General features: G+C 37.9%; 1 protein-coding gene across 1 annotated transcript in view; it reads left to right on the top strand.

The window, feature by feature from the left end:
- The window catches only part of WAC (WW domain containing adaptor with coiled-coil), a 48,332-nt gene extending 21,591 nt beyond the window's left edge, over window positions 1-26,741 (top strand). Inside the window, exons 7-13 of the mRNA XM_019616313.2 lie at window positions 9,057-9,302; window positions 11,016-11,138; window positions 12,130-12,278; window positions 15,961-16,079; window positions 21,919-22,105; window positions 23,973-24,100; window positions 26,540-26,741. Of these exons, the coding sequence (XP_019471858.2) occupies window positions 9,057-9,302; window positions 11,016-11,138; window positions 12,130-12,278; window positions 15,961-16,079; window positions 21,919-22,105; window positions 23,973-24,100; window positions 26,540-26,609 (1,022 nt within the window). The 3' untranslated portion in view covers window positions 26,610-26,741. The remainder of the gene's footprint in view (window positions 1-9,056; window positions 9,303-11,015; window positions 11,139-12,129; window positions 12,279-15,960; window positions 16,080-21,918; window positions 22,106-23,972; window positions 24,101-26,539) is intronic.
- Window positions 26,742-26,972: the final 231 nt, after the last annotated feature.

The following is a 26,972-nucleotide window of genomic DNA, read 5'->3' as shown; positions in this document are numbered from 1 at the left end:
TTTTAACAGCTGCTCAAGGCTGCTGAAAGTATTTCTGTGCACCAGAAATTTTTAGAATCATCGAACAAAGATCAGGACTTTGTGCATTGTTTGTGACCTTCAAAAATTTACATATTAATTTGATTTAATTTGTTATTAAGGAAGAGAAGCTAAAGAACATTGTGAGGATGGAAAAGTGATACTTTGATGTAGCCAAGCTCATTGAAATGAGTAACATTTTGTTAGAACAAGGTGTTTCAAAGGTTTGAGGAGAGGAAAAAAATATTTTTTAATGAAGATTTGGGTTTTAATTTTAATTATTACTGAAGTATTATGACACTGGATTCATTTTGGAAAGAATACTGAAATTTGTGAGTATGTCTAGTTAAGAAAGAGTAATACAGTCCTGAAAAGCACATCGAGACTCAGGTCTGATGTTGGTCTTACTCTTTGCATTTGTTTTCTTGCCTTCTAGTTTTCTTTAATAATGAATTCCAGCTTTTAGTGCAGTTGGAAATTCTCCTGGCTATCCAAAAATTCCCAACGGTAACATTTCTAGCAATGTAAGAAAATTGTACGTGAAGAATTTTTCATGAGACCTTGGGCAGTTTTCACATGATTTGGAATGTGTTGATAGTAAATACGGAGTAACAGAGACAAGCCTTTTTCTATTCAACACTGTAAAATGAAGAATGGTTTGCTGGTTTTCATGTGGTTCTTGTACAGAACCCCAAGAAATCAGCTGCTAAGCCTCTGCTTTGAGTGCAGTTTGATTCACTCCTCTAAACAGTGACAGTGCAAAACATCCACGTGAAATATTTTCTCCTTAGATTCACAGAATAATTAGGATTGGAAAAGAACGCTGTGATCATCCAGTCCAGCCATCAACCCACCACTGGCATGCCCACTAACCATGTCCCTCAGTTCCACATCTGTGTGCTTCTTAAACATCTCCAGGGGTGATGACTCCACCACCTCCCTGGGCAGCCTGTGCCAGTGCCTTACTTCTCTCTCTGAGAATACTTTTTTCTTAATATTAAGCATAACCTCTCTCTTTCCAGTACTACCTTTAAAATGTTCTTTAAGAAACCTTTGTTACTCCATTCTTGCATGTTTCATTCTTGTTTGGTGTCTGATTGGACTTCAAATTGGATATTCTTTTCCTGTTTACCGCGTACCTTTATTAGTTGCCTCAGGTTAAACTGAGCAACTGAGTCTTGCTGAAACTGAAGGGATTTTCCCACTGTGGCAGCTGCTAGAAACATTGTCAGGTAGTTCTGGAATGTCTTAGATGTGACGTTTGTTTGAGAACTTAGCGCATACAGTTGGGTACATACAGTAGAGATAACTGTGTGGGGCAGCCTTGGCACTATGAATCTTACCTCAGAATCCACGTTACCTTAGATGCTTCCTTATCAATAATGATGTAACTTCTGTATTCCTTTAAGAGGACCATTTAAGCTTATAAGAATGAAATGGATAGATTCCATAATGATGCGTAGTTGATGTAACTGCTTTATGACACCAAAGTGTGAGCAAATACAGTACTTTGGAAACTTCAGGCAGGGTGAGTTGCAGTTCTAAAGTTAGTAAGCAGTTGAATTAGTAGAATTCATTAGTTGAATGAGTAGAAGAAATTTAGGCTTCAAAATTTCTTTGTAAATTTTGATGTTTTGCTTGAATTTCCTCCTTCAGAAACAGAAAAACTCAATTTTGTATTGTGATAAAAGGTTCTTCATAGGATACACTCAGTAATCTTGCCTTTTTCTTGCTTTGTATTTATTAAGACTTGTATTTGATATTTGAATGTGAAATTTGACCAGTGTAATATCCATAGAACCTCGTGTATTTAAACAGAGGGAGTAAACTGTTGTACACTGCAATGGTTCTGTATAGCTTTCTTTCGCTACTCATTCTCCCAGATGTGACTGTGAACCTGTGGTGTTGTAGGTATGCTGTTTTGTTGGTGATTGTTGTACAAAATGAAGAATATGTCATCCTGTGACAGCTAAAACAAGCTCCTAAAGTTATCTTTGTAGAATTGGAAAGTAGTTAAGGAGATTTGTTTTCATGGTAGTAAAAGAAACAGCCTTTGATTATTTTTTTTTTTCCCCTTTTCTTTTGTTCTCCTCGTTCACTAGCTGTACCATCCTTCTCTCTCTCTCTCTCTCTCTCTCTCTCTCTCTCTCTCTCTTTCTCTCTAAGAAAAGGTAAAGCTGTCTTTTAGCATTGCTTACTAAAGGAGCTTGCTCTGAATGAGTGAATAATACATGCAGTATCTTGCCTAAATTAATTCTTGCTTCTTGTCATTGCGTTGCCAGTGGCCGTATGCCATATGGCATATGCCATGTATGTACCACTGTTTTAATAGTTTTGTTATTAGTGTGTATTTTTTAAAATGCAGTAATAGTTATGAAAAATAAAACAAAATCGCCAAAAACCAACAACACTTCTTTCAGCTCAATCTCTTTTGCTGCAGGGGTATGTTGTAGTCCCACAAGGAGATTGAATAAAATCCCTGGCTGAACTCTAGCTCAGCTGTTAGCAGTAGTCCTCTGCCCTCATGGCTGGCAGTAGTGGAGAGTTCCTGGGGAACTATTTGACCTCTACCCTTTGATTTGAATGTTCCAGTCAGAATCTGCTGCTTCTGTTTGTGCTCACTGTGAGTGCTCTATGCAGGTAAAGTGTGGGGTTGCTTTTCCTACTTTTGGCTGTAGGGCACATCACATGTTTTTGTGTTTCTTATTCACTTACTGAATGAAATGTTGTACTGTCCATACCTTAACAGCGTGTCTGTCCATGGGGTACTTCTCTCAGCTTTCTTCCAAGTCCCATCAAACAGCGCTTCTGTTTCTAGTGCAGCAGTACTGTGAAAACTCTCCAACAGAACTCAGCAGGATGGCCAGCACAGGGTTGTGTGGGTTGTGCTGCTGATGCTGCCAGACTGAAGCGGTTGGTCAGTGGTAGCTAAGCTTCTTCCTTCTTCTTTCCTCAGCCACTGTTTTGTACTTGTAACGCTTCCTAGACTTCAGTGGTCAGTTATTAACATGCTCCTGATACCACTGCATCTTCTTTGGCCGAGTTTTGCAGTTCTAAGTTTATTGCTCAGTTCATACAGTGGTTGCAAAAAACTACATTAGTGAGACTGTTGGAGGTTTCTTTCACTGTTTCATACTTGTTTGCTGAGCATTGCTGTTATGTTCATTTTGGCAATAGAGCTAAAAATACAAAAACTTCTCTGAGACTGGAGTGATCCAATATGAATAGAGTACGGTTGGGAATTTTTGTATTTCAGAGGTTTTGAGCACAGTTGAGAGCCCAGTTACTGTTGTTGCTGTTATTGCATTTGTCCAAACTTTTTCAAAATGCATCTTCTAAAAATATCTATGTATCTTGCTGTAGCTGAATGTTCTTCATAGGTGAAATTGAATTAAAAAGCTCAGTGTGACTCACACTGCACAGAGAACTTGGTGGAAAACACTCTCTGGACTGTACACATAAGTACTTCAGGTGAATGCATTACAATTCTTAGTCATTAGCAGTAAGTCAAGTAGTTTGGTGAGCTGTTCTGCAAGTTATTTAATTAATAGAGCAGCTGCGAGCTTTATGGGGCAATAAGGCATTGGTTTTCTGAACATTTTGCAGTGCTATTTCCCCTCCACGGTGAGCACACTGAGAGCACGTGTGATTGTTGCTAACTGACCAGAGATTGAACTCCAGCTCACAAATGTGCTGAGTGAGTAAGGATGAAGTGCTGAATTCAGATGACTTCAAGTGCATTTTGTTCTGTTCAAAATAAAATTTAATAGGAAAAGCTAATTGGAATACTCAAGGGGTCACATTAATAATTTAGAAATTATGCAGTCAGCCCTAAGTGGGAAATTTCCATGTCATTTAAATAATAAAAACCTTTGGAATAAATCTTTTTGCATATATGACAGAAAAAGAGGCAGCTACCTACAACAGTCTTGCAAAGCTGCTTGATGTTTAGAGGATAATACCGGCCTTTGGGTTGTCAGGAAGAGGACTGTGAGGGAAGTTGGCGTGCAGAAAATCTGTTTTCTCATCTGCCTTTTTCCCTTGGGAACACTGAGCCTGGACAGCTGAGCAGTAGCAGACAAAGGAAGGAGGAGTGTTGTAGGCACAGATGGAATGTGGCTGTGGAGCTGGGTAGGCCTCTGGTGAGACAGGGTCTTCACCTGTGCATTAATCCTGGTCTGATAAACTCTTTTCATCTGAAGCGTTGTAGGCTGAAAACACATCCCAGAATGAGATACACTGGGTCCTGTTTTGCTGAGGAGCAGCACAGTATTGTTATGAAGGGGCCATAATTAATGACAGCAAGATTCAGCAGCGTTTTAATTTACTGCCTCAAACTTTGAGAATAGAAGCGTTTGCCTTCTTGTCCCCAGGCTGTCGTTGGAGAACTCTGTGGTGCAGCTGCCAAAATTAATCTGCCGTATTTTTCTGAAAGGATTACTTGTCCTTTTTGCTTAGGAATCCATACTGCTTTGGAATATCCAGCGGAATGTTTCAGCTCTGACTTGAGATGACTTTTCAGGGACAAACAGTGGCCTCCAGTGACTTCCTTTCAGCTGCCCTTTTGTGAAACCTGCAGCGTGGATGTGCCTTTGTCGTATTGGTTCTTGTCATAGGGAGTACTGCCTTATGTCTCAGACTTGTCTCCTTTTAGGCTAAAAGATGTGATCACAGGTCACAGTCCAGCAGAGTAATTATAAACAGAAAGCCCTTTCCTAATGATGATTGTCTTAAAAAATGCTCCATTCTACTGTATAACCACTTACTAAGCTCATCATGCAGCTGTAAGTTAAGCCCCAAGCTTAACTGTTTTTTTTTTTTCGCTATCTAGTTTGTTTTCATGTTTTTTTGGACAGCTTTAGCTTTGGCCTCATGGTTCAGAAACTTGTTTTGGTGTCAGTGTATGTAGGCTTTATCCAATCATTGTTTGTTGGTTTTGTTTGCTGTTTTTTTCAGAAAGCATGCTGTATGTTTCATATTGTTAAGACAAAGTGAATTGATGGATTTTTTTTCTTCTAGAAGTTTTCTTAAAAAGCTCTTGAAGTCAAAAGGTTTTTCCCTGCCTGGTGATGTTTTTTACTTTGCTTTGGAACAGCGATCTTAACGGAAGAACTCAAATCATGAAATTTTCCACAAGTGAAAAGATTATAGTGGATGTTACGCTCTTGGTTTTAATTTTTTGTTTTGTTTTGTTTATTGAATAATTTCATTTGGGACTTCATGATAGTAGCTGAAATTGTATGTGACATTAGGGTCATCTGTGTAGTATTTGTTTACAAGTTGCTGTTGACAATGAAGGGACCGCAGAGTTACTCTGTCCAATGCCAAGCGGTTTTAGCTCATCATCATCTAATACTTTTACAGGCCTTTCAACATAGTTGATCTTTTCTTTAAGAATACTTCTAACAGACACAAGATATGCATGTTCTGCTTGTAAAAATATGCTTAGGTTCAGAGTTAATCTGTGTTGATGTATTAATAGTTAAAAGCAGATTTACGAATGACTGCCATTTTAGATAATACTAGAATCCTTATTTTGCAGTGATACTGCATGTAGTACCTTGTTTATGAGCAAGGTACTGTATTGACTCAGGTACAGACCAGTGTATCAGAGCTGTAAAAACTGACTGACACTTGTAAAGAAATCTAAACGTTCTCAGTATTTTGTTCTCTTCAGATGTGTTTTGAGGTGGTTGAGATCTGAAATGCGAGTTACAGGTCTATGTAATTCCAAATATAATATAATTCCAAATAAAGGTAATTAAAAATCTACTTTTACAGAAGTGGCCTGTATTTCAGATTTTTTAGCATGTAGGATTTCCATTGTAAAGAAGAAAATGGCTTTTCAAGCTGCTTGAAAAGAACAAATGCTTCCACAAGCATACTTTTGTCAATTCTGATTTGGCAAAAAAACCTTTGTACCCTTTGTACTGTGCACATTTAGATGGTTATGAAGGCATAGATGTAGTCCTCTGTTACATCTAGACCGCTGTTTCTGTAGTTAATGGTCTCAAAAGCTGACAGTGTTAGTGTTGGCCATGAACTTTTTTTTCCACATCATTTTCTCAAGGTGTTTAGTTCATGTGACTGTACAAAAACTCTGTCTTCATAGATGTGTTTTAACACATACATAAAACTTCCACAATAGTACAGTTGCAGGACAGTGTTTCCACATTGTTCAAAAGGAATCATTTTGATTGTGTCATTTTGGTTAGTATTCTTGTAGCGGAGAAGCTCTCCAAACTCAAGTACTTCTGAAGGCTCCCTGGCACTCAGTGGTTTTGTATGACAGATTCTAAGTCCGTTTGGACAAGAAGTGAACAAATACTCAGGACTCATTGAAGGTTTGCCTCCACTGCATTGCTCATTCAACTTTGCCTTTGATTCAGTGTTTTTTTTGCGTGCGTACAAAACTGCAGCGTGGGTGAAAACTACTTGGAAATGCTTGCTGTGGTGGTATGGTTTGAAGCTCTAGAACTGCTCGTGTGAATTAATACTATATTAGTGAGCTTTTCCCTTGCTTAAAGCAGTTCATTTCTTCTTTTAACCACTGGTTGTACAGAAACGTTGGTCTGATCCAGTGCCAAGAAAAGAACTCAATCTAGCTGTGAAATCTTCTCTACATTAAGTACATCTAGCTATTAGTTCTGGTAGTTGCTTAAGTGTTTGGTTGGGTTTCAGTTGGTTTATTTTCTGTTCTTTTTGGGGTGTTTTTGTTTCTTTTTAAATCAGGGTCATCGCAGCCACCCTCACCTCCCTCCTTCCCTTCCCCAAAGGTTCGCAGAGTCATGGGGTGTAAGACTTACAAGCACTTACCTGTCCCATTCTGCCAATTTCCCTTGCTTTAATCTGCCAGTACATGCATATGACAGATACAGATTCTGTTCAGACTTTATGGTGTGATAAGATTCTTGCTTACTTGATGTATCTTGAATTCCTTTAATTTTGCTAAACTAACTTGGAACACCTTAGCATTGTAAGATTTTGTATGCAGTATTTCTGCAGCAGACTAATGGCTCAGTGCATTCATGGGGAGGGCTGGTACATCGTCGATTGTCCTGGTCATGTTCCTGAAAAATGTATAAAGTTTTTGTAACCTCTTCTTTTTTTCTCTTCAGTCTTTGTAATGCTTCTTGTTCCTTTATGTTATTTCAAGTTTTAAGTTCTTCTTATGAAAGCAGGTGCCTTTACAAATACAGTCAAATCAACCTTTTGTCCGAAGGTGTTTGTAACTAGACAAGCTATGTCTTTTTTACAAACTTGCCTGAAAGATCAGGCTGTGTCTATATGCCTTCGCCTTCACATCCTTACAAGCAGTCAAATTTGAGTTCTTCAGCATTTCTTCTAGTTTAGGTTTCTCAGCTAATTAGCAACAAAGCTATTTCCAGTGTTGGAGGCCTGCTATGAAGTTTCTGTGCAGAAGAGAAGAGAAACTGTGCAGAAGTTTTTTTTGTTTTTTTTTTTTTTTCATTTTAACTGAGAAGTATAGAAGTATAATTTCATTGGATTTTCATTTTGGTACTCCCTTCAATCACTCTTTTAAATTTTTTTTAGTGTTCTTCTCCAATCTAGAATCAAACTCAAAATGTGTAATTAAGGCTGTCGGAAAATTACAGCTTCTAGGAATTGTGTGACACTTTGTTCTCAAGTGGTAGAAAGAAACAAGACCTTTTGATTTTTCTTCTCTACTAGAAGTCAACATCTTCTTATCTTTAATATCTCTCCAAAGGAAAAACAAAACAAACAAACAAACAAAATGAAATGCTTAGAGAGCAGTTTTCCCTCGCAGTTACTTTAGCTTTCGTTTGGATTTTTTTTACCTGAAGTGTATCTCTGTGAATCTGTATTGATGTTCTCTCCCCAGTCTGAGGTGGGTTTAAAATTTCAGTATTGTGGGCAAGCATTGTAAATGAGATCTGGGATCTGTACCCATCTTTCCACTTGTCATCCAGGTTGTTTGGTACTTTAGGGCCTCAGGTGGAGTTGAAAGGAGGAAGTGAGAGAACGGGAAGCAGGAATTGAAATGTGGTGATCCAGGCTTCTGAAAGGAAGGGTATTTGAAGTGACTGTATACCCATAGTTAGTGGAGATATTTTCAGTGCAGGAATTTCTTAAGGTACTGGAATGCAGGAGAGACTTTCATACTAACTGAAAGTCAAATTTAAAACTTGTTGATTAACTCAGATCATATCATGGCATTTTTCTTCTAATTAGGCCCAATTTAACTGAATAATTTGTACAATATAACTAATAATTTAAGCACTAGGCTTAATTAGCAATTAGCAATTACTTGCTAAAAAGAGAATAAGAAAGTAAAGGAAATAGATCTTAATGTTTGAGAAGAAGCTGATGAGTTTGAAATTAATTATGAGCAAGTACACATTCAGATGTTTTTCTCCTGTGTGGTGGGGATGCTAACAACTCTTGTTTTAAATTTCTAGTACAAATTATCATCCTAACTATAATCCTGAGCATTGTAGCTGGATTGTATATGACAGACTCAGTCTTTTTCTAGCTTTTTAAATCTGGTTTCTGAATAAATGAAGTACATCTTATTCCCTCCCTCAAATTTTGACATATTAACCTATCTGTTTGTAAGTCCACAGACTTTTTAATGCTTTTTGTCACTCAAGACAAAACTCAAGAAAGCTTGGAGTGCATGATAAAAACATTTCACAAGAGAATATGTACTGCTAAAGAGAACATCAATGAGGAATTTTTGACTTAAGTTTGTCTTAATAACTCAGAGTACGTTGGAGGTGGGTGGGAAGCGTTTGTCATGTTGACAGCTTTCCATCCGATTCTTGGAAGTAAAAGTATTTTGAGTGTGCATCTAATACATATTAAGTTTAGTAACCCAATTGACACTATTTATGAAATATCTTCAGTTTTTGTTACATGAATATTTGTATGTATCTCTTCATCTTATAATGGTATTTAATAGTTTGATCCTCTGAATTTAATATGAATATTTTACTAGTGAGGAGTTACGAGGCTGTACTGAGGAAAATGAAAATTATTCTTCGCCTTCTATTTAGAGTCTGCATCCGTGGACAAGACTGTATCCCATTCTTGCACAACTCCTTCTACATCTTCTGCTTCTGGACTGAATCCAGCTTCTGCACCTGCTTCATCAGCTCCTACAGTTCCTGTCTCACCTGTCCCACAGTCACCAATTCCTCCATTACTTCAGGACCCAAATCTCCTTCGACAGTTGCTGCCTGCTCTACAAGCCACATTGCAGCTTAATAATTCTAGCGTAGATATATCTAAAATCAATGAAGGTAAGGATTCTTCAGAGTTCATGTAATCTTTTACTTATGCACAATAGTATACTGTAGGTGGTTAAATTGTAGTAAATTCCACTATCACCTTAAATGAAAAGTAAATAAATCTCTACTTGAAGTGAGGGTTGTTAGTTACCTTGTTTTCTGTTCAGCCTTTAAAATTAGCCAGATGATGTTTAAGATTAATATGCTTGTGAATTCTGATGTACCTGAGAGGTTTTCATTGAGGCCAGGGATGTATCAACTATGCAAATGTTCTCTTACTCAAAGTTTAGTTAGTTTTTCACATGTTTTGTGCAGTGTTCTTTGTTTTCTGTAGTCTGAGCTGCCATCCTAGTAGCGTTTGCAAATATCAAAACTTTTAGTGCTTTGGAAGTTGCTTATCAATTTTTTTTATTTAACGGAATATGTTGGCCTCTGAGTAAGATGGTGTATCACTAACTTTGCTGGCAAGCTAAATTTAGTGCATCTACTTCAATTTTGCCGGATAGGCTTTGTTTGTTAGAAGAATTTTTACAACTCGGTGTAATACCTTTCATTGCAAGAACAGGTGGAGGTGGTGCATTTTGATCGTTGTTTTTTCTACTGAGATTTCTGCATGTGGCATATTAATGTAAGAGGAACTGTTGTGCAATGGGTTTTTTATTTCAATTTGTTCTGCACTGATCATCAATTTAAATAGGAGGCAAAACATTTGCATGTAGTGCCCAGAGATCTTTAATCTTCTAAAAGTGTAAACCATGAAAATGATCAAATTTTACTTTAAACTTGGGAATTTTTCCGTAACAGTTCTTTCTGTGGAAAAAAGTCTCAGTTGGTTTCCTTTTAATCAACAAATGTGGTTTCATCAGTAGTCCAGGTTATTGTCTTTTTTTTCTGTGCTGGGAGGAGCTCTTGTAACTCTTTATTTGCATGAGGTTGGACTGAAAAAGTAGGAGAACCACAGTTGGTTGGGTTGAAAAATGACAGGTTCTATTATGTGTCCTGCTGTATTCTGTTGGAAAGTCACTAACTTAAATTCCCAGGCTTTTCTTTGCACGTACCTGAGCAGCAGCTGTGTTTAGTGCTGCTGTGATAGCAGAAGGGCCTGGCTGACATGCAGATGGGCAGCGTGACTTCAACTTGCACAGTGGGGCTGCCCTCATCATGCACATAATGCAGAGAAAAATAAGGGCTTTTGGATTTTTAACATGAAAAACGTTTCTTTTTCCTCTAGCAGGAAGTTTCTTTTCCCCCATAATTGGTATTGTAAGTTTTAGTGTTTCTTGAATTGGGAATAGTGTTTACCTCTACCTTCCTGAAACCTCTTTTAGTGAGCTGAAGTGATGCTGGTTTATTTCTTCACCATTATTATTATTATTATTATTTTTAATTACAGTCATTTTTTAAAAGTTCATTCTTCTTTACTGTAATCATAAATTGAATAAATGTTATCTTTATTTATAATAATTATAATTGATCCGTAAGATTAAGCTGAAGAGTTGAACTTAGTTTTAAAAGATTATTTTTTTTCAATGAATGTCCTAAATTACTAAATAAAGGGCTTGGTTAAACATGCCAAGCATTCACGAGATGAATTTATGTTATTGATCACGTGGTTTTCTGATCTGTCATGGATGTGGGGAAAAGCAGTTTCAGACTGGCTAAATACATTTAACAGCTTAAACTTATGTTCTAGAATTGTCAGTAAAACGTAATGTTTGCTTTTAGTTCTAACAGCAGCTGTGACACAAGCCTCTCTGCAGTCTATACTCCATAAAATTCTTACTGCTGGACCATCTGCTTTCAATATCACTTCCCTAATTTCTCAAGCAGCACAACTGTCTACGCAAGGTATTAAAAGTTATCTTTTTTACTCATGTAAAGTAGTGAAGTTGTATTTTATAAAGGCTGATACAACTGAAACTTGTAGAAGCTGTTTCATGTCATGTCTTTGGCCACATGATGCAGAGTATGTTGAATGACTTCTTTTTCCAAAGATACGAAACCTTAACTCAGGGAACCAGAAGCTGGCAAGTAACTAAATATATGTACTGCTGTCTTGCCTTTTGGGCTTTTCTTTGTATGTTAACTAAGTTACATACGAGCAGCGTGAAACATGAAAGTTTATTCTGAACCTTTATAAGACTTAATGTTTTTTATTATATTAAAAATAACTCTTCAGTATTTGAACACCCTTCATGCTCACACTGTGCAACTGTGACTGTTGAGGCAGGCTTGAGTTCTTGAAAGTGAGTTAATTCTATCTCGTGTTATTTGTAGACTTTTGTAAGTAATTTTCAGCTTCTAAGCATGGTATTACTTCAGATATCATTAGTACATTCTGGTTTGTAACTTCATGCTAGAAACTGAAACCAAAACAATACATGCAGCTTTTACATTGAGTAGATAAGCAGTATTATACACGTAGTAACTTTTAACAAGTAAAACATGAGGGTTTGGTTGTTTTGTTCATTTGTTTTGGTGATTAGATGCCTAGAGTGAATGAATAGATTTCTAAGTATAGTGTTTGTGCATTCTCTCAGTTAAATTCAGTTGAGCACTCTGAAATAGAAATCACAAGTGAAACTAATTTAATCTCTTCAAGTGTAAAAAAGCATTGTACAAAGGCTTCTTCCTTGCTTTCCACTTCTGCCAGGTTTTAGAAATGAATGGTTTGGGGAAAATACAAATCTTTAGCTGAAGTTGTTGAATATTTGATTGTTCCAGTTGTTTATTTCCCCTCTGTTTCTAATGGAATCTGTTTGTGTAATATCTAATACACAATACTGTGAAATACTGGAAGAAAATCTATTTCACACTGAGATATGGTTGTTCTTCACAGCTCAGCCATCTAATCAGTCTCCAATGTCTTTAACATCTGATGCCTCATCACCAAGATCATATGTATCTCCCAGAATAAGCACGCCTCAGACTAATACCGTTCCACTTAAGCCTTTGATGACTACACCACCGGTATCATCACAGCAGAAGGTAAGCTCCTTTTGATTTATGGCATACTGCAGTAGGAAACCACTCAAGGTAATAGTAAGTATTAATGCTGTGTATTTCAGGTACTAACTGCTACATGTAGGATGACAATAACCGTGTTATCTTTCTCAGTAGGAACAAAAACAACTGGGAGCAACTGTAGGCAATTTCTCAGTACAATGCTAGTATCTTGTAATACACTTTTTTGTTTATTCTTGAAGAAAATCTTGTACTCACTTAAGATGCTGTCATATGCAGTAGTAGTGTCTGGAAATATTAATAAGAGATCAGTATTGTAGCATACTTAAAAGAAAAACTTTCTACAAAGGGAACAGCTGATACACTTCTTTGTGCTTTAGCCAATAAATGATTATTGGATTGAGAGAAAAATTCTTAGCAATTCTTAGCTTTGATTTTTCCTTGGCACAGTCTCAGATCTGGTTCTAGGTGTTTACAAGGTCAGTAACATCACTTTCCTTTTCCTCCCTACTCCCTTTACCTTTGTTCTTTCATAATTTCTTAATTGGATAAGTGGCAGGTTCTTCCTAGAAGTGGCATGTGAAAGAACTTTTTTTTTTTTTGTGATTCCCTCTTGTTGGTCACTGCTCAGAAGAAAGAATGTGGTTTGCTGCAAATAGCATAGGAAAGTTAAGAAGCAGTTGGACACCTTGTGTAATATCAGTGTAAGAAGTATGACTGTAGACTTTAGAATGGGAACAGCTTTGCGTGACTTTTTTTCTTCCCCCTAATTTTTTTTTTCTGCCTGTTTTCACCCTTGCATGTAGCTGAGATACCTTCCTCTCAAAAGTCCGCTATGAAGAGAACCTCTTACAATTTGAGGGCCATAAATAAATAATTTTATCTTCAGGAGGATGGATTACATTCCTTATTTGAATATAAACACGTAATTTTCTTGAGTTGTTTCATAAAGAAAACCAATTATTCCCACAGGTGGTTTTTTATGATTGGAAGTGATTTGTGAAAGCCTAATGTGTATGAATCCTTCTACTTGTATTTGTTTCTGTCCTTGGAGAGCATCATGAGTCGATGTGGTCACATCTGATGTCTAGCCAACAAGTACTGAAATCATCATGTAGCAGACTTGTATCTAAGAAGGGAACGTGTGTGGTGTTTTCAAATCCCAGGATAGGACAAATAACTCTGAGGGTTTTTTGTGTTTTCTGTTGGTTTGTTGTTTTTCCTGTTTTTTTTTTTGGTTTGTTTGTTTGTCTGTTTGTTTTGAAGTTATTTACTTTCAGTAGTCTGAAGTTGGTCTCTTCTGGTCTCTGCACGCCTGAAATATGGATCTGCTTTATAAAAGTTTTGGCAACTACATTGTGAAGATTTCAAAATCTTAATCCTTTGCAGTCTTCTGTATCTTCTTATTTGCAAGACATTTATCCTTGTCTTGTAAACAGCTTCTTTAGTATTTATTGTAACTGCAAAGTTGTTTTCCTACAACTGCACAAATAAATGTGCACCCACTGCCCGCCATGAACTCCAACATTATGCCTGTGTAGTAGGTGTTGTAGTGGTAAAGTATTTCTTCAGAGAAAAGGAAGGCAAGCCAAGTGCTCTAAGTAGGGCCGGTATGTCTTGGTAGACCAGCTGTATAATTGAAGTTGCTTTTGGGCACACAAGCCTTCCCTGAGGTTTCCAGTGGAAGCAAACTTCGAGGCTAAATGCTGGTTTGAGAAGAGTTGGTCTGAGTCGTAACTGTAGCAGTGGTGCCACTCCAAGATGGAGTGGGAGAAGGGTTATTTTATGCTTTGTTTGCTATGATGATCACTTCTTCCAGGCTAGGTTTTGTGATTACTTACAGTCACTGACCTGGCATCAAGGTTTTCACCTTTTCTGAAGTAGGGTATTGTATGTTTTATTGGTGTGTATATGTAAGTTCTTCTGCAACTGATGTCCATGTTTTGATGAGCGTGCTGGGGCATATAAGTTGAAATTGCTCTACTTTAATCCAACTTTCTTTCGAAGATTGCAACTCTGGTGTTTTGTGTGTTGTACGTATTACATACATGAGAAATTTTTGTCCTGTCCCTCTGTGAAAAAGTTCTAAGTCCTACTACTCTGGGATATAAGCAGTAAAACTTTATTTTTTTAAGGCACCTTGAGTAACTTAACAGATCTTCTAAGAATCAGTAACGCTTGGCAACTTGAGTCTTTTTGAGGTTTGGTGCTAGCAACAGAGCTGTTGAAATATTAATGTGAACTGTTAGTCCCAGAAGTAGCAAATTCTGGTTCAGCAGCAGATAATTTTCCAGATCAGTAAGAGCTTTCTTGATGTTTGTTGTAGTCACAGAATTACATTCCAGCAATCAATATCAAGATGCAAACTTTGGTTAGAACTCAATGTAAGTTAGTCCAGATGTGGTGCTGTGCCAGGACACTGTTCCAGAACACAGGCTGGTTGGTGTAGGTGCTTCTGTGCAGTAGGTAGGTAGAGCTGAAGTGGTACTGTGCAGGAAAAGCCCAGTGCAACGTGGGCAGTTGTGCTGGCTGGCTCTGGAGACAACATGGGTTGTAAGTCAGGCTTGTTCCTTAGGGCTGCACAGACACAGTATACTGCTTTTTAAATTGAAGTTGGTGTGTCTGCCTGGAGAAATGCATGGGAAAATGTGGAATAGCTAAGAAGATTTATAGCTTCTTTAATAGTGCTTTTTTTTTTTTCCCCAATGAATCCTGTTTGGTTTTTTTCTTATAATCATTTTAAAATTGTGTGGGTTTTTTTTTTACTAGCTAAGGAGCTAGTTAGTATCTTACTTTAGATCTGCAAGGTGATGGTGATATTTGCAACCAGACTTCCTTTTGAAATTATTCCTTGTGTTAGAACAATATCAACAGTTATGTCTGTTCACACGGTAAGCAAAACGTAGGCATAGATGACAAAGTTTTTCATGTTGCACATTTCATAAAGATATTTAGTCTTTTCAGAAATCAATTTATGAATTACTGGTATTCCATCTTCCTTAGCTGTATAGTTCTGTTGATTTCAACTGAGATGATCACTGTGTATTCTTACAGTAATGTAAATTTTTCTCTTTACCAACACTGCTATTCAGACTGTTTTGGCTTTTTGTGATAATCTGAAAAGGTAGATTTTTCTCTTGGATGTAGGTTTGAGATTGCATTAGTATTTTGTTTGTATTTAAATAAACGAACTTGCATCCTGAGTTTATTTTAACAGTGTCTGGTTAGTCACTGATGTCTGTTTCCAAAATTGAGAGAATATCTGGAGTTTCTGATAACCACTAGCTGGTAATCTACACCATCTTGGTGTCAGCAAATGTCAGACAGGTGTCCTGACTTAAATTTTTGTCTATAGAATCTACAATCAGTTTTTAAGTAATAGGGAGGGAGAAAAATTATCAGCTTGATTTTTCAGGTGAGAAGGCAGATGGGTAATTTTGGAGCTACTTCCTCTCTTGCATCTTCTTTAAAAAGGGTTACACACATGGGAGGAGAAAGAATTTTGACCTCCAGTTACTGTAACTTGAGCATACACTCATAAGTTACAGTTCTTCTTTTCATCTTGTTGTAGCTCAGAAATGCACAGTAAGCAAACAAACAGAGCCTCTTGAAGAATAAGAAACTTCCATCAATGTTAAGATGTAAGTTCCCTGTTTTCCTGATAGTCACTGTGCAGGAAACCTAATGAAGGTTTCGAACTTTTCAGGTTGCTACTCCAGGAGTTAAACAAGGACCAGCTTCACAGTCAGCACCTCAGCAGCCGGTAATAGCTGACAAGCAGGCAGGTCACGAACCTGCGTCTCCTCGAAGTCTTCAGCGCTCAAGGTACGTTGAAATACTTCTCTGTGCTGTCTTGTGTTTCTGTTCTGAATCCACTGTGTGTGATACGCGTTGCAGTTTGTGGATTCTTGGCTTCTTTACTGACCATATGGTTTAACTCTGCTACTGCTGGGAGGATGTGTCTAACATATCTTTATTACAGATCTCACGTGGTAGGCTCTCAGCATTTGGACCACTTCTCAGAGTTGTGTTCACAGAAGCAAAATGAAATTCTTATTTCTGACTCGTTGCTCAGGAATCAATTATAAAAGTTATTCCTTGTATTCCGATTCTGAGTTTGGAATTTTTTATTTTCTATGTAGTTAAGAGATTAAGGGCTTTAACTGGCTTAGTGTTAGATGCTGATGATGTCTTACTGTAGTGTCGTTTGTTTGTTTTAAATCATTGAGGGCTTTTATGCAATGTTGACTGCTTTAAACTTCATTCTGATCTTTGTCAGATGTCTAACCTAAAACTTACATTACTCAGTGGGTGGAACAACCAAACAATGTATCAGCTTCAGCATCTCGTAATTATGGATATTGCTGTTTAATTCTTTCTTAATAGTAGTACCAATGATAAATTAATGTTTTGCAACCAACTAAATCTTTTTGGTAAGGGAAGTACACATTTTTTTTTTTTAAGGAGTAGATTTTAGGGAACAGCTCCTAATCAGCAGACCCTCTTGTTGTTTGCTGATCATCATTTCCCAATAGGCAGTCTTACTGAAGAGGGATAGATACTTTCTTGGTCAAATTGTGGTGGGTTGCAGTCAGTCTGAGGTGATCCTGGTGAGTGTTTTTCTGCTATTCCATACCCTTACCTTTTCAAGTTTTAGGACTTCCTGCCCTGGCATATATGCACTACCCACATCCAGTTATCTTCAGAGATCTGTTGAGCCTCTACAAACCATTGCTGCACTTGGCATCAGCATTGTGCTGGCAAAGGGAAGCTGAATTTGACCCAGCAGCTATACAGCCGGATCAGAAGAGTCACACAGGGCAGCAACGTCCCCTGTTTGAGTAGGAGAGACACGGGGAAGCAGTGCACAAGTAGAGGAGAGTGTGCAGCCTGTTATCAAAGATACTATGACAGTATCTTTTTTCAACTAAAATCTTGATAGTAGTTGGTATCCTGTATCTTTTAAATGGTTGGATATTTGTGGCAGCGATATGTCATGACAAGTGTATGCATTTCTACTTCCTTGGAAAGTTGCAAAAAAACGGAGGATTAAGGAATGGGTTCCAGTGCTGTGGAACTGAGCAGAAATGGACTGGTTGAGATGCAGATTTACTCATCTCCAAAAGATTTCCTATAACTGAACTAGAATAGAACAATTTTTAACTTGCCAGGAGAAAACAGTCAGATTTGGGCTGCTTCCGAGTCTGAGTCCCTGATGTCCTTTTACACAAATGAACAGCATAACAACCTAAACTGTGAACAAGTGGTCCAGAAAGAGGCTGTATGAATGGAGGCATTGCTTTCCTACAGGATGCCAGTTTAAACATGGGTTCCTTGTGCAGAAGCTGGTAACTAAGTTTCCTTTGCTTTGATAAGTATCAGAAGTCTTAAGTAAATAGAGCTAATACATATTTTCACCTTCTTTTGGAGAAAGTACTGTCTAAGAAACATTGGAATGGCTATTTTGAAAGAAAAGGCATCACAAAGTTAGCTTTTTTTCTAAGAGATAATTCCAAAGACATACTATAAATTATCACTACTTTAAAAATAGGACTAAATGAGTGCCTCAGTAATTAGTCAAGATACTGGTTTCTCTTTATAAAGAATTGGGAATATTTTTCTCTTAATCTAGAAAATGAAAAACTGCTGGAGGGATGTCTTTCCTCCCCATTTTTTACATACTGTAAGATTTTATAGTAGTGTATTTCACAACCATCCTGTTTCCATGTTTGTGTACACATGCTTTATCCTGTCTGGAAGCATTTTATTGCCTGTGGCACAGACAGTCTGTAATTCATTTAGCAGGTAAGGGGGGTATTTGCTGGTAGTGAAGCAATAGGAAACCTAACAGTAGTTTTGTATCATTGCCGCATTGCTAGCTCCCCCTGCTGCTGACATGGAAGTACTGGGATATTTTAGTACTAGGATATTTTAGGACAGTATTTTTATTCATAGTTAAGATGCACGTTTATTTTTCAGAAGCTCACAGATTTTAGTTATTCCCTGAAACATTTGTGATATGTTGAAGAGATTTCTACTCATTATGTAGGAGTCAAAAGTTGGGATGATAAATGAGAAGGCAAGTCACAGGGATACTTCGATTCCACTGCAACTGAGGCTTAAATAGATATCATAGATCATGTGTCAGTTCTGCTTAGTTAGTCAACATAGCCTTTCTCTAAGCCATCAATATGCTGATGCTGTATGGATGCATAAAATCATAGAATAATTTAGGTTGGTAGGGACTTCTGGTTATGATCTAGTCCTAAATCCAACTCAAACTAGAACCAAAATGACCTTCGAATATCTCTGAAGAAAGGGATTTTGCAGGCTCTGAGCATCTCTTGAATGTTTGACTGCTCTTATAGTGGTTTTTTTTTTTTCTTTTTCCATTCTTTCAACTTGTTTCTCTGCCTCTTGGCTTATCACTGTGCTTCTCTGGGAGGATCCTGGCTTTATCTGCTCTCCCTGTAGATAGCTGAAGATATTAAGAAGATCCTTCAGCTCTTTCTTCCAGCCTCTGTTTTTTTTTTCCAGTACGGAACAAATCCAGTTCCTCTAGCTTCTCCTGGCATGGCATGTGCTTCAGCCCCCTTATCAGCTCTGTGGTCCTCTGCTGGATTCCTTTGGTATGGCAGCTTTTCTTGCCTGGTTTTGAGCTCCCTACTACACAGCACTCCAGGTACTGTGTATCTTAAAAGCTCTGAACAAAGAGAAGGAATGCTGTATTCAACCATGTTCTTGCTAATACAGCCCAGCATGTGCTTGGCCTGCTTTGCCACAGGAATACGTTCCTGACTTGCGTTTAACTTGTCTGCCAGGATCCTCAGGTCCTTTTCTGCAAATCTGTTTTCTGCCCACTCAGTGCCCAGCCTGTTACATTTCAGTGGGGTTATTCCAGTGTTGCTGCAAAGGATTATTCCAACCTGAGCTGCAGGACTTTGCATCTGCCTTCTTTAAAAATTGATTCTTGTCTCTATTCCCATCCCTCTGAATAACAGTCTGCCCTCCCACGTGTTGACTGCTCCTCCTAGTTTGGCGTGATCTGCAAACTTACTGAAGATGCACTCAGTAGTAGCATCTATATTGTAAATAAAGACACTGAACAGTATTGACCCCCCTGAGTATGGATCAGCAAAGGACAGCATTAGCTTCTGGCTTTCACCTGGACTTTGTACTGCTGATTTTGTACTGCTGGTTCAACCCTTTGAGCCCAGCAATCCAGTCAGCTTTTCATTCACTTTACACATGAAATATGGACATGGATGACTGAGGAGTTAGATGATAAGAAAACTATGGAGAAACCATGTCAAAGGCCTTGTTGAAGACATCATCACTGCTTTTCCCTTCCTCTGAGGTTGGTTTGGCATAATCTGTCCTTGCCAGATCTATGCTGGCTCTCTGTTTTGCTTTTTAGCCTTTAATGTTCTTGGAAGTGGATTCCAGGAAGACTTGTTCCATAGGTTTTACAGTGACTGTGGTTAGGTCAGCAGGCTGTAGTGTCTGTGCTCCTTGTGCTTGCAGTAGGTAACTGCAACATTTGCTTTTTTCCCCATTCTCAACAAACTTGTCTTCTCACCGTGATCCTTCAACGTGATACAGTATCTCAGTGCATGCCTTTAGTGCATACTGTCTGGTTTAATTGCTCCTTAACTTATTCCTCTGCTGCAGCCTAATACTTCCCTTGTTTTGACTCTGCTGATGCACTCAGGCACATGAGGGGCCTGAGAGCAGACCATAACAAAAAAGAAAAAAAGAAAAAAAAAGATTAAAAAAATAACTGAGTATTCTGGCCTTATTCATGTCTTTTGTCACTAGATTCCCGTGCCTTAGAGAAGGGCAGCCCCTCTCTTAGTCTCAGTGTTAGTCTTTCTTCGGCTGTGCATCTATAGCCCTTTTTGCCCTTCACATTCTTGGTTAGTTTCAACTCCAGCTTCAAAATCTAAATGCCATTTTTCCTCATCAACAGAATGTTTCTAATGTTAAGTGCTTGCACTTTTAAGTGGTTGTAAAGTGGTTAGGCCAATTACTGAAGAGAATACATAGCAAAAAAAAAAACTTATTTTTTCCAGTTATGTCATTTTCACACTACTTCTGCTGCCTGAAATCAGAGGAGATTTGTATATATAATTCTAAGAACACTACCTGCCAAATCTTTCTGCATAATTTAAAAAAGTTTGGGGGCACTGAAAGGAACAAGGTTCAACAGAGGAAGTTTTGGAGTGGAGCAAAAGTCTTTGTTGCTGTACAGCAGTATGCTGTACCTAATTTGTAGACTGTTTGTTTGGAAAACTGCTGTACTTTGCAAGTGTCAGTGATTAGGGCAAAACTCTGGGCAGTGGACTGTGAAGATAGTTGCACTGTGCTAAGATGTTGTGTCAGTCCTCAGGTTACTTGATGAATTTGTAATACTTGCAGACTCTTATTGTGCTCAAGTTTGCTGCTCCCTTAAGAGGCTGGTGAGGACAGAGGCAGTCTGTTGTCATCCTGACCTGTCCTTGTCCCTGCTGACATGCTTTAGCTGGCACTATCCTGCCTCTTAGGAAAATGCAAGAGTGGAGTTCCACTCTGTGAGTGGAGAGGCAGTGGGGGTGATCAGGAAAATACTAGAAAGGGGATACAAGCAAGCAGAAACCTTGTTTTGACAGAGGATAGGGGAGTAAAAAAAGGCACGTGCTGAAACTTCAGCTGTTAAGCTTTCTCAGCCTGCATTACTGCCCATCCAAGGTAAGTTCTTGTAGAAGATCAGATTGCCTGGATAGCAGCACTTGCAGAGAAGAGGCAAACCTTGGTAGTAGGATACAAGGCAACCACCTCAAGTTGCACATGAGGAGGTTTAGGTTGAATATCAGGAATAATTTATTTATGGAAGAAAGTCACTTAGGCATTGAGCAGGCTGCTCAGGGAACTGGAAGTCGCCATTCCTGGAAGCATTTAAGAGACGTGTGGATGTCATGCTTAGGGACATGGGTTAGTGGCGGACTGCGGTGTTAAGTGGATAGCTGGGCTTTTTATGATTTTGAATGTCTTTTCCAGCCTCAGTGGTTGTATGATTCTGATCCTTCATTTGATGAAGGGAATAAAACAGTTTTGATGGTGGTGGAATTTTTTTTTTTTTTTTTTTTTGCTTCTGTGAACAAACTCCAGCAAATGATTAACAACCAGAAAAATGACAATGTGAATATGTTCAAGTAAAGCAATCAGAATGTACTGCTGCTGTATAACTTCCGATCTCTTCAGTACCTGAAGTGAGGATGTACAAAATTTAAGTGTCACTTAAGGCATTTGTGTTTTGGCATTGCTAAACAGTTAAACTTGAAAGTCCATACAGTTATATTTTTAGACTGGGACAACACTCTTTGTGCTTAATAATTACCGTGACACTAAAATATAGCTGCAACCTACATTTCTTTAAGTTAGATAGATTAAAAAGAAACAACAGAAAAAACCCGAACAACCAGAAAAACTCGGCCATGTAGCACTCAAACCATTTGCATACACCTAAGAGGTTTGAGGATAAGTGTTTCACGTTTGATATACTGGAAGTATTTGCCTTCCGTTGATTTATATGCTTTATGTGACTGGAAGCAGGGAATTTCTTGTGTTAGTTTTTCTGTGTTTACATATTTTTAGATCCTTACTTTTTGACATTTCTTTCTTCCAGTAGTCAAAGAAGCCCATCACCAGGTCCAAATCATACCTCTAGCACTAGTGCATCAAATTCAACACCTGCACCACAGAATCCATCTGTACGACCCACCTGTTCATTAACACCTACGCTAGCAGCACACTTCAATGAAAACCTTATAAAGCATGTTCAAGGCTGGCCTGCAGACCATGCGGAAAAGCAGGTGAGTACACTTCTGCTCTGTTTCTTCAGGAAATGCTGAATGGGTAGCTTAAAAACTCTTTTTTGTCAGCCACGTTGCTTTTTCTAGAAATTAGAAGGATCTTTAAGGGAAACATGCTGGTCCTTAGCCAGAAAAAGGGAAGAGGTGGGAGGTTAGGCCAGACCTCCAGGTCTGATGTGTGATGGCTGTTTACTAGCTGAGACCGTTCAGTCTTACTTTCATGTACCTGTGCTTTTGAAATCCTCTCCAATAGAAAAATAGTGATCATTGTAAATACTTTCTTTTACTGACAAAGTTTGATTAAATTTACAAACAACATAAATTTCAACAGATCTTTTATTAAAATTTTTGTTATGTGAAAAATGTGAAGAATTCAGTGACAGTGTTAAACTATTTGAGAGTGATCCACAGTTTGAGTCACTGAGTTGTTAGCTCTTCACAGAAAAAAGAACTGTGCCTTGTTTGTTGAATCCAGTTTTTAAGTTGATGTAGAGCTCAGACTGAATGTAAGCCTTTCTTTTATCTTTTTTTTTTCTCTTCACATACTGAAATCCATAGAATTCATCGTCCTTTTAAGTACATGGCAGCAATATAGGGAAACTGGATGCACGTCAGCTACTTAGAATGTGTTATTCAAAGAAACCATATTGGTTATTGTGTCCAGTTGAAGTGTTTTCTGTCAAAGGCAATCCAGTTTGATGGTCTAGGTCAGATACTAATCTTACTTAGCCCATCTTACTTTGGTCTTCTGAAGAACAACTGCACGCAGCCTCAAGCCTACATTGGAAGCTTTTGGCAAGTAACTTGCAGGATTACTCTTAGAAGCGCTGTTTCTGTTGATTCTGTTATGGGTTTTATAGTTTGTTGGCTTGGTTTTTTCCTCTATTAATTTTTAAATATGATTTTAAGACATTGACAACCTGTATTGAGTCAAACCACCATTGCCATGAAATGCGGAAATGATGAGTGCAGTCATTTCTTGCTGTGGCTTTGGCCTGATACTCAGAGATTTTAAGTTGGCAGTGTTATTTTCACTGTGTGCTGAATTGAGAATATCTCCCAATGTAGAAAATATGAATATGTACATTTTTTTCGGTCATTTTTTCCCCTCCAATATCAGTAATAAATGGAAGCAAAACAGCTAATACTGTGAAGTCATGTGCCCTGTTGGATGCTCTTACCACTGTGCTGAGTGTTTACATACTGTACTTACATCATATGAAAGTGTTGTTAGTAGACCAGTTTTGAATAGTCACACCTGAGTTAACTGGAGTCACATATCCAGTTCAGTGACAAGAAATGGTAGGAATGGTAAGAAATGTGCCTGCTGTGCAGAAAGGCCATTCCTTTTGAATTTCCACATCAGCTCATCTCTGCTTGAGTAGTGGAAATGTTGAAGTAAAGGAGTTCATCTACAAGAGAAAAACCTGAAGAGGGTGATGAATTTTTATTTTTTTTTTCATAAAGTTGCTGAAAAGAAAATGGCATTCAGCTGTTTTTGTCAGCAAGGCTTGGATGAGAAATGAAAGTTGGTCATGAGCCCTGTTGTGTGCCATCTTCAAGATGGTTGAAGAAAGGTTTGTTAGGGTTAAGGAAATCTAAATCACCCCTTCCAGCATCACCCTGGGTTATGCAACATATTAACACCCTACATTGTTCTTTTCTGATTCTAAGTGGACATTTGTAGAGCACTCATGACATTTGTAATGTACTTTTGATTTGATTTACAGTACATTCAGAAGTCACAGCGCTGTAGAAGTTACAGTGCTTGCTGTTCTGAGATGCACTCACCAAGCAGTCTTTTGGCTACAGCCTGTTGTTTCCAGTACTTGACTCAAATTCTGACTTTTCTATTTCACTGTTGTAGGCATCAAGATTACGTGAGGAAGCCCATAACATGGGAAGTGTTCATATGTCAGAAATTTGTACTGAATTAAAGAATTTAAGATCTTTAGTTCGAGTATGTGAAATTCAAGCAACTTTGCGTGAGCAAAGGTAAGCATGTTTGTTTTCAAAATAGCAATTTGGTGGTTTTCAAGGTGGTATTAGAATTGCCATACTGATCTGAGCAGTAATTATTGATGGCTTTATAAGTATGCTGATGGTTAACAAAATTTGAAAGCTGTCTTTCCTGTATACGACCTACCTGTTTTCTACACAGGTACGTCTTGACAGTGAATAGGGCCAGATACGCTTACACAGATGGAAAAGAAATATATTTCCAGATACACTAGTTTAGAATAAATCTACAATATCCTTCAATACATGATGCAGATGCACGTCTACATTGTTTATACTGGTCTTAAATACTAAGTTTGAGTGAGACGTTGGGTCTAAAGCTGGAATAGGTTTGAAGAATTCTTATTGATACACACTAAGGTAAAATTAGTGTTTGTTGGTTAGGTAAGAGATATTTGAGAAGGTGTTAGGAGTTCTCAGGGAAACAGTTCTTCAGGGAAAACAGACTTCTTAAGTCATTCGAAGAGGTTGTCATTAACAGTGTGGCTGTTATTGTTTCTAAAATGTTTATTCTTTCATAGCTTCATAACATAAGTTACAATTCTTGCAGGATATTTAATCAGCAGCTTTGTTTCTTACAGATGAAATAAAATGTCTTAGTAAACTCTTCTGTATCTTAAAGACAGTTTTATCTGACGTACTGTCAGGTGTCATTGTTCAGCTTGCTAAATGGAGCTTTGTTTCCTGTACACTCTGTCTTTAAGCCATCGATGGATAGTGATTACTCTGACTCTGAATAGCAAGTGATAGCAAGTTTCTTTTGTTTTTGCTGCCATCCCAAGGACATGGCATAAATAACAGCTTGTGGGGCAAGAGGGAAGGCCTTCACAAAGCCAATATCAATATCAAACATCAAGCCAATCAACTTGAATAATGATATAATTTGCACAGAATAGATCTATTTAAATTTGTTGTAAAACAGAACTCAAAGTATATTGTTTTAATCATAACTGGTAGCATGCAAAATGACACTCTTCATTGGCTGATAGATTTCCCATGCTTTCACCTTTTGATCTTAGTGTGTTTATTTTCAGTGTCCTGATTTTTATATTTTTACCTACTTTTCAGTAGAAAATTGCCTTTTAGTGAATCATAGAATGGCCTGGGTTGAAAAGGACCACAATGATCATCTAGTTTCAACCCCCCTGCTACAGGCAGGGCCTCCTGACCGCCAGACCAGGCTGCCCAGATCCACATCCAGCCTGGCTTTGAATGCTACTAGGAATGGGGCATCCACAACCAGCTGAACTAAGGATATATTTGAGAAATGTTCAGAAAAAATCTGCTGAAGTGGACATGCTATCTGTATCAAAATTGCTCTGGACTAGCAGAATATTTATATAGTATTTCAGCTTTTTCTTAAAGTTTTCTTCATATGCTTGCATTGCACTTCAACATTGGGAAAAGTTGTTACAAAATACTCATTACAAATTCTGGGAAACTGTCTAAACCATATGTTTGTTAATTGAAGCAACTGTTTATGCCAGTTCAGTAGAAGGAATGATTTACCTAGAAATGTAATAGATTTCTTAGTTACATGTTACTTGTTGCAGCTTTTTTTCATTAGATGTCTTTTAACGATCAAATACTTTGAGGTAGGAATTTCCCCTGACTAGAAGCTGCCTTTAGAATGTTTTTCTTCTGCCAGTCACAGAGAGAAATGCTAGAAAGAAGAGATGCTGAGAAGAAAACTTCTTTGTTTAAAACTTGTTCAGTGAATTACATATGAAATGAATTTATGGGCTCTGTACATGGCTGGTTCAAACTAAAATACATCAGGCCGCATTATGGAGATAATTTTTTTAGGGAAACAAAAGCATATGTAACTCTTCTGCCTGCACCCCATCTAAATATGGGGAGGAAATAAGTAGAAAGGCGTGAGGACAACAGCTTGTATTTCTAATGGCATTGTGTCTCCAAGAACAGGCAAATTTAGATAGAAGACGCGACTGTGAGAAGAAACCTTTAACCTCTTTTCCACCAAAGGCCCTGGGGTTGGGCTGTGAACAGAGCAGCTCCATGTTTGGTGAAAACTTCAGAGTGTTTTGAGTTGTCGTACAGTTTGGAAAACTGCATGACACAGATGTAATACCATTCTTCTGAATATTCATTGTACTCTTCTCATGTGTCCTTTCTCTCGAAGTTCAGATGAATAGTAGGCTTGAATGTCCCTGTGTTTCAGTCATAATGAAAGTTGGCAAGTTAATTTTCTAAATCAAGGAACGAAGTAGTGCAGATCTCTGCCTGCACGGGGAATCTGTAGCTGATGGAATATATTAGGAATTAATTAAAAATATTTAAGTTTACTGATAGAGCTAAGAAGCTTGGCATTTTTCAGTGGAATTCTAGGTACATTTCTGTGCATCTCTATGTGATGGAAATGTGTATACTAATTAATTTTTTTTTCTCTTGCAGGATACTATTTTTGAGACAACAAATTAAAGAACTTGAAAAGCTAAAGAATCAGAATTCCTTCATGGTGTGAAAAGTTATAAACAATTGCACATGGTTTTGAGTACAGGAACTATTAAACTGATGCCCAGTCTTAACACTTTTGAGCTGCATTTGAGTAGACTTTGGACCGTTGAGCTGGGCAGAAAAAAGATGACATGGGGAAGGGGACAGGAGGGAGTCAAATTCAGGGGAAAGATACAAGAATGATTTGTAAAACCCTTGAAATGTAGATTTATTGTAGATGTATTCTTCACGTTGTAAATATGTTTTGTAGAGTGAAGCCATGGGAAGCCATGTGTATCAGAGCTTAGACATCCAAAACTAATCGATGCTGAGGTGGCTAAATACCTAGCCTTTTACATGTAAACCTGTCTGCAAAATTAGCTTTCTTTTT

Source organism: Meleagris gallopavo, chromosome 6 (assembly GCF_000146605.3).
Source record: "Meleagris gallopavo isolate NT-WF06-2002-E0010 breed Aviagen turkey brand Nicholas breeding stock chromosome 6, Turkey_5.1, whole genome shotgun sequence".
Lineage (NCBI taxonomy): Eukaryota > Metazoa > Chordata > Aves > Galliformes > Phasianidae > Meleagris > Meleagris gallopavo.
Note: the sequence above shows the minus strand (reverse complement) of the source record. Positions and strands in the feature narration are given on the sequence as shown.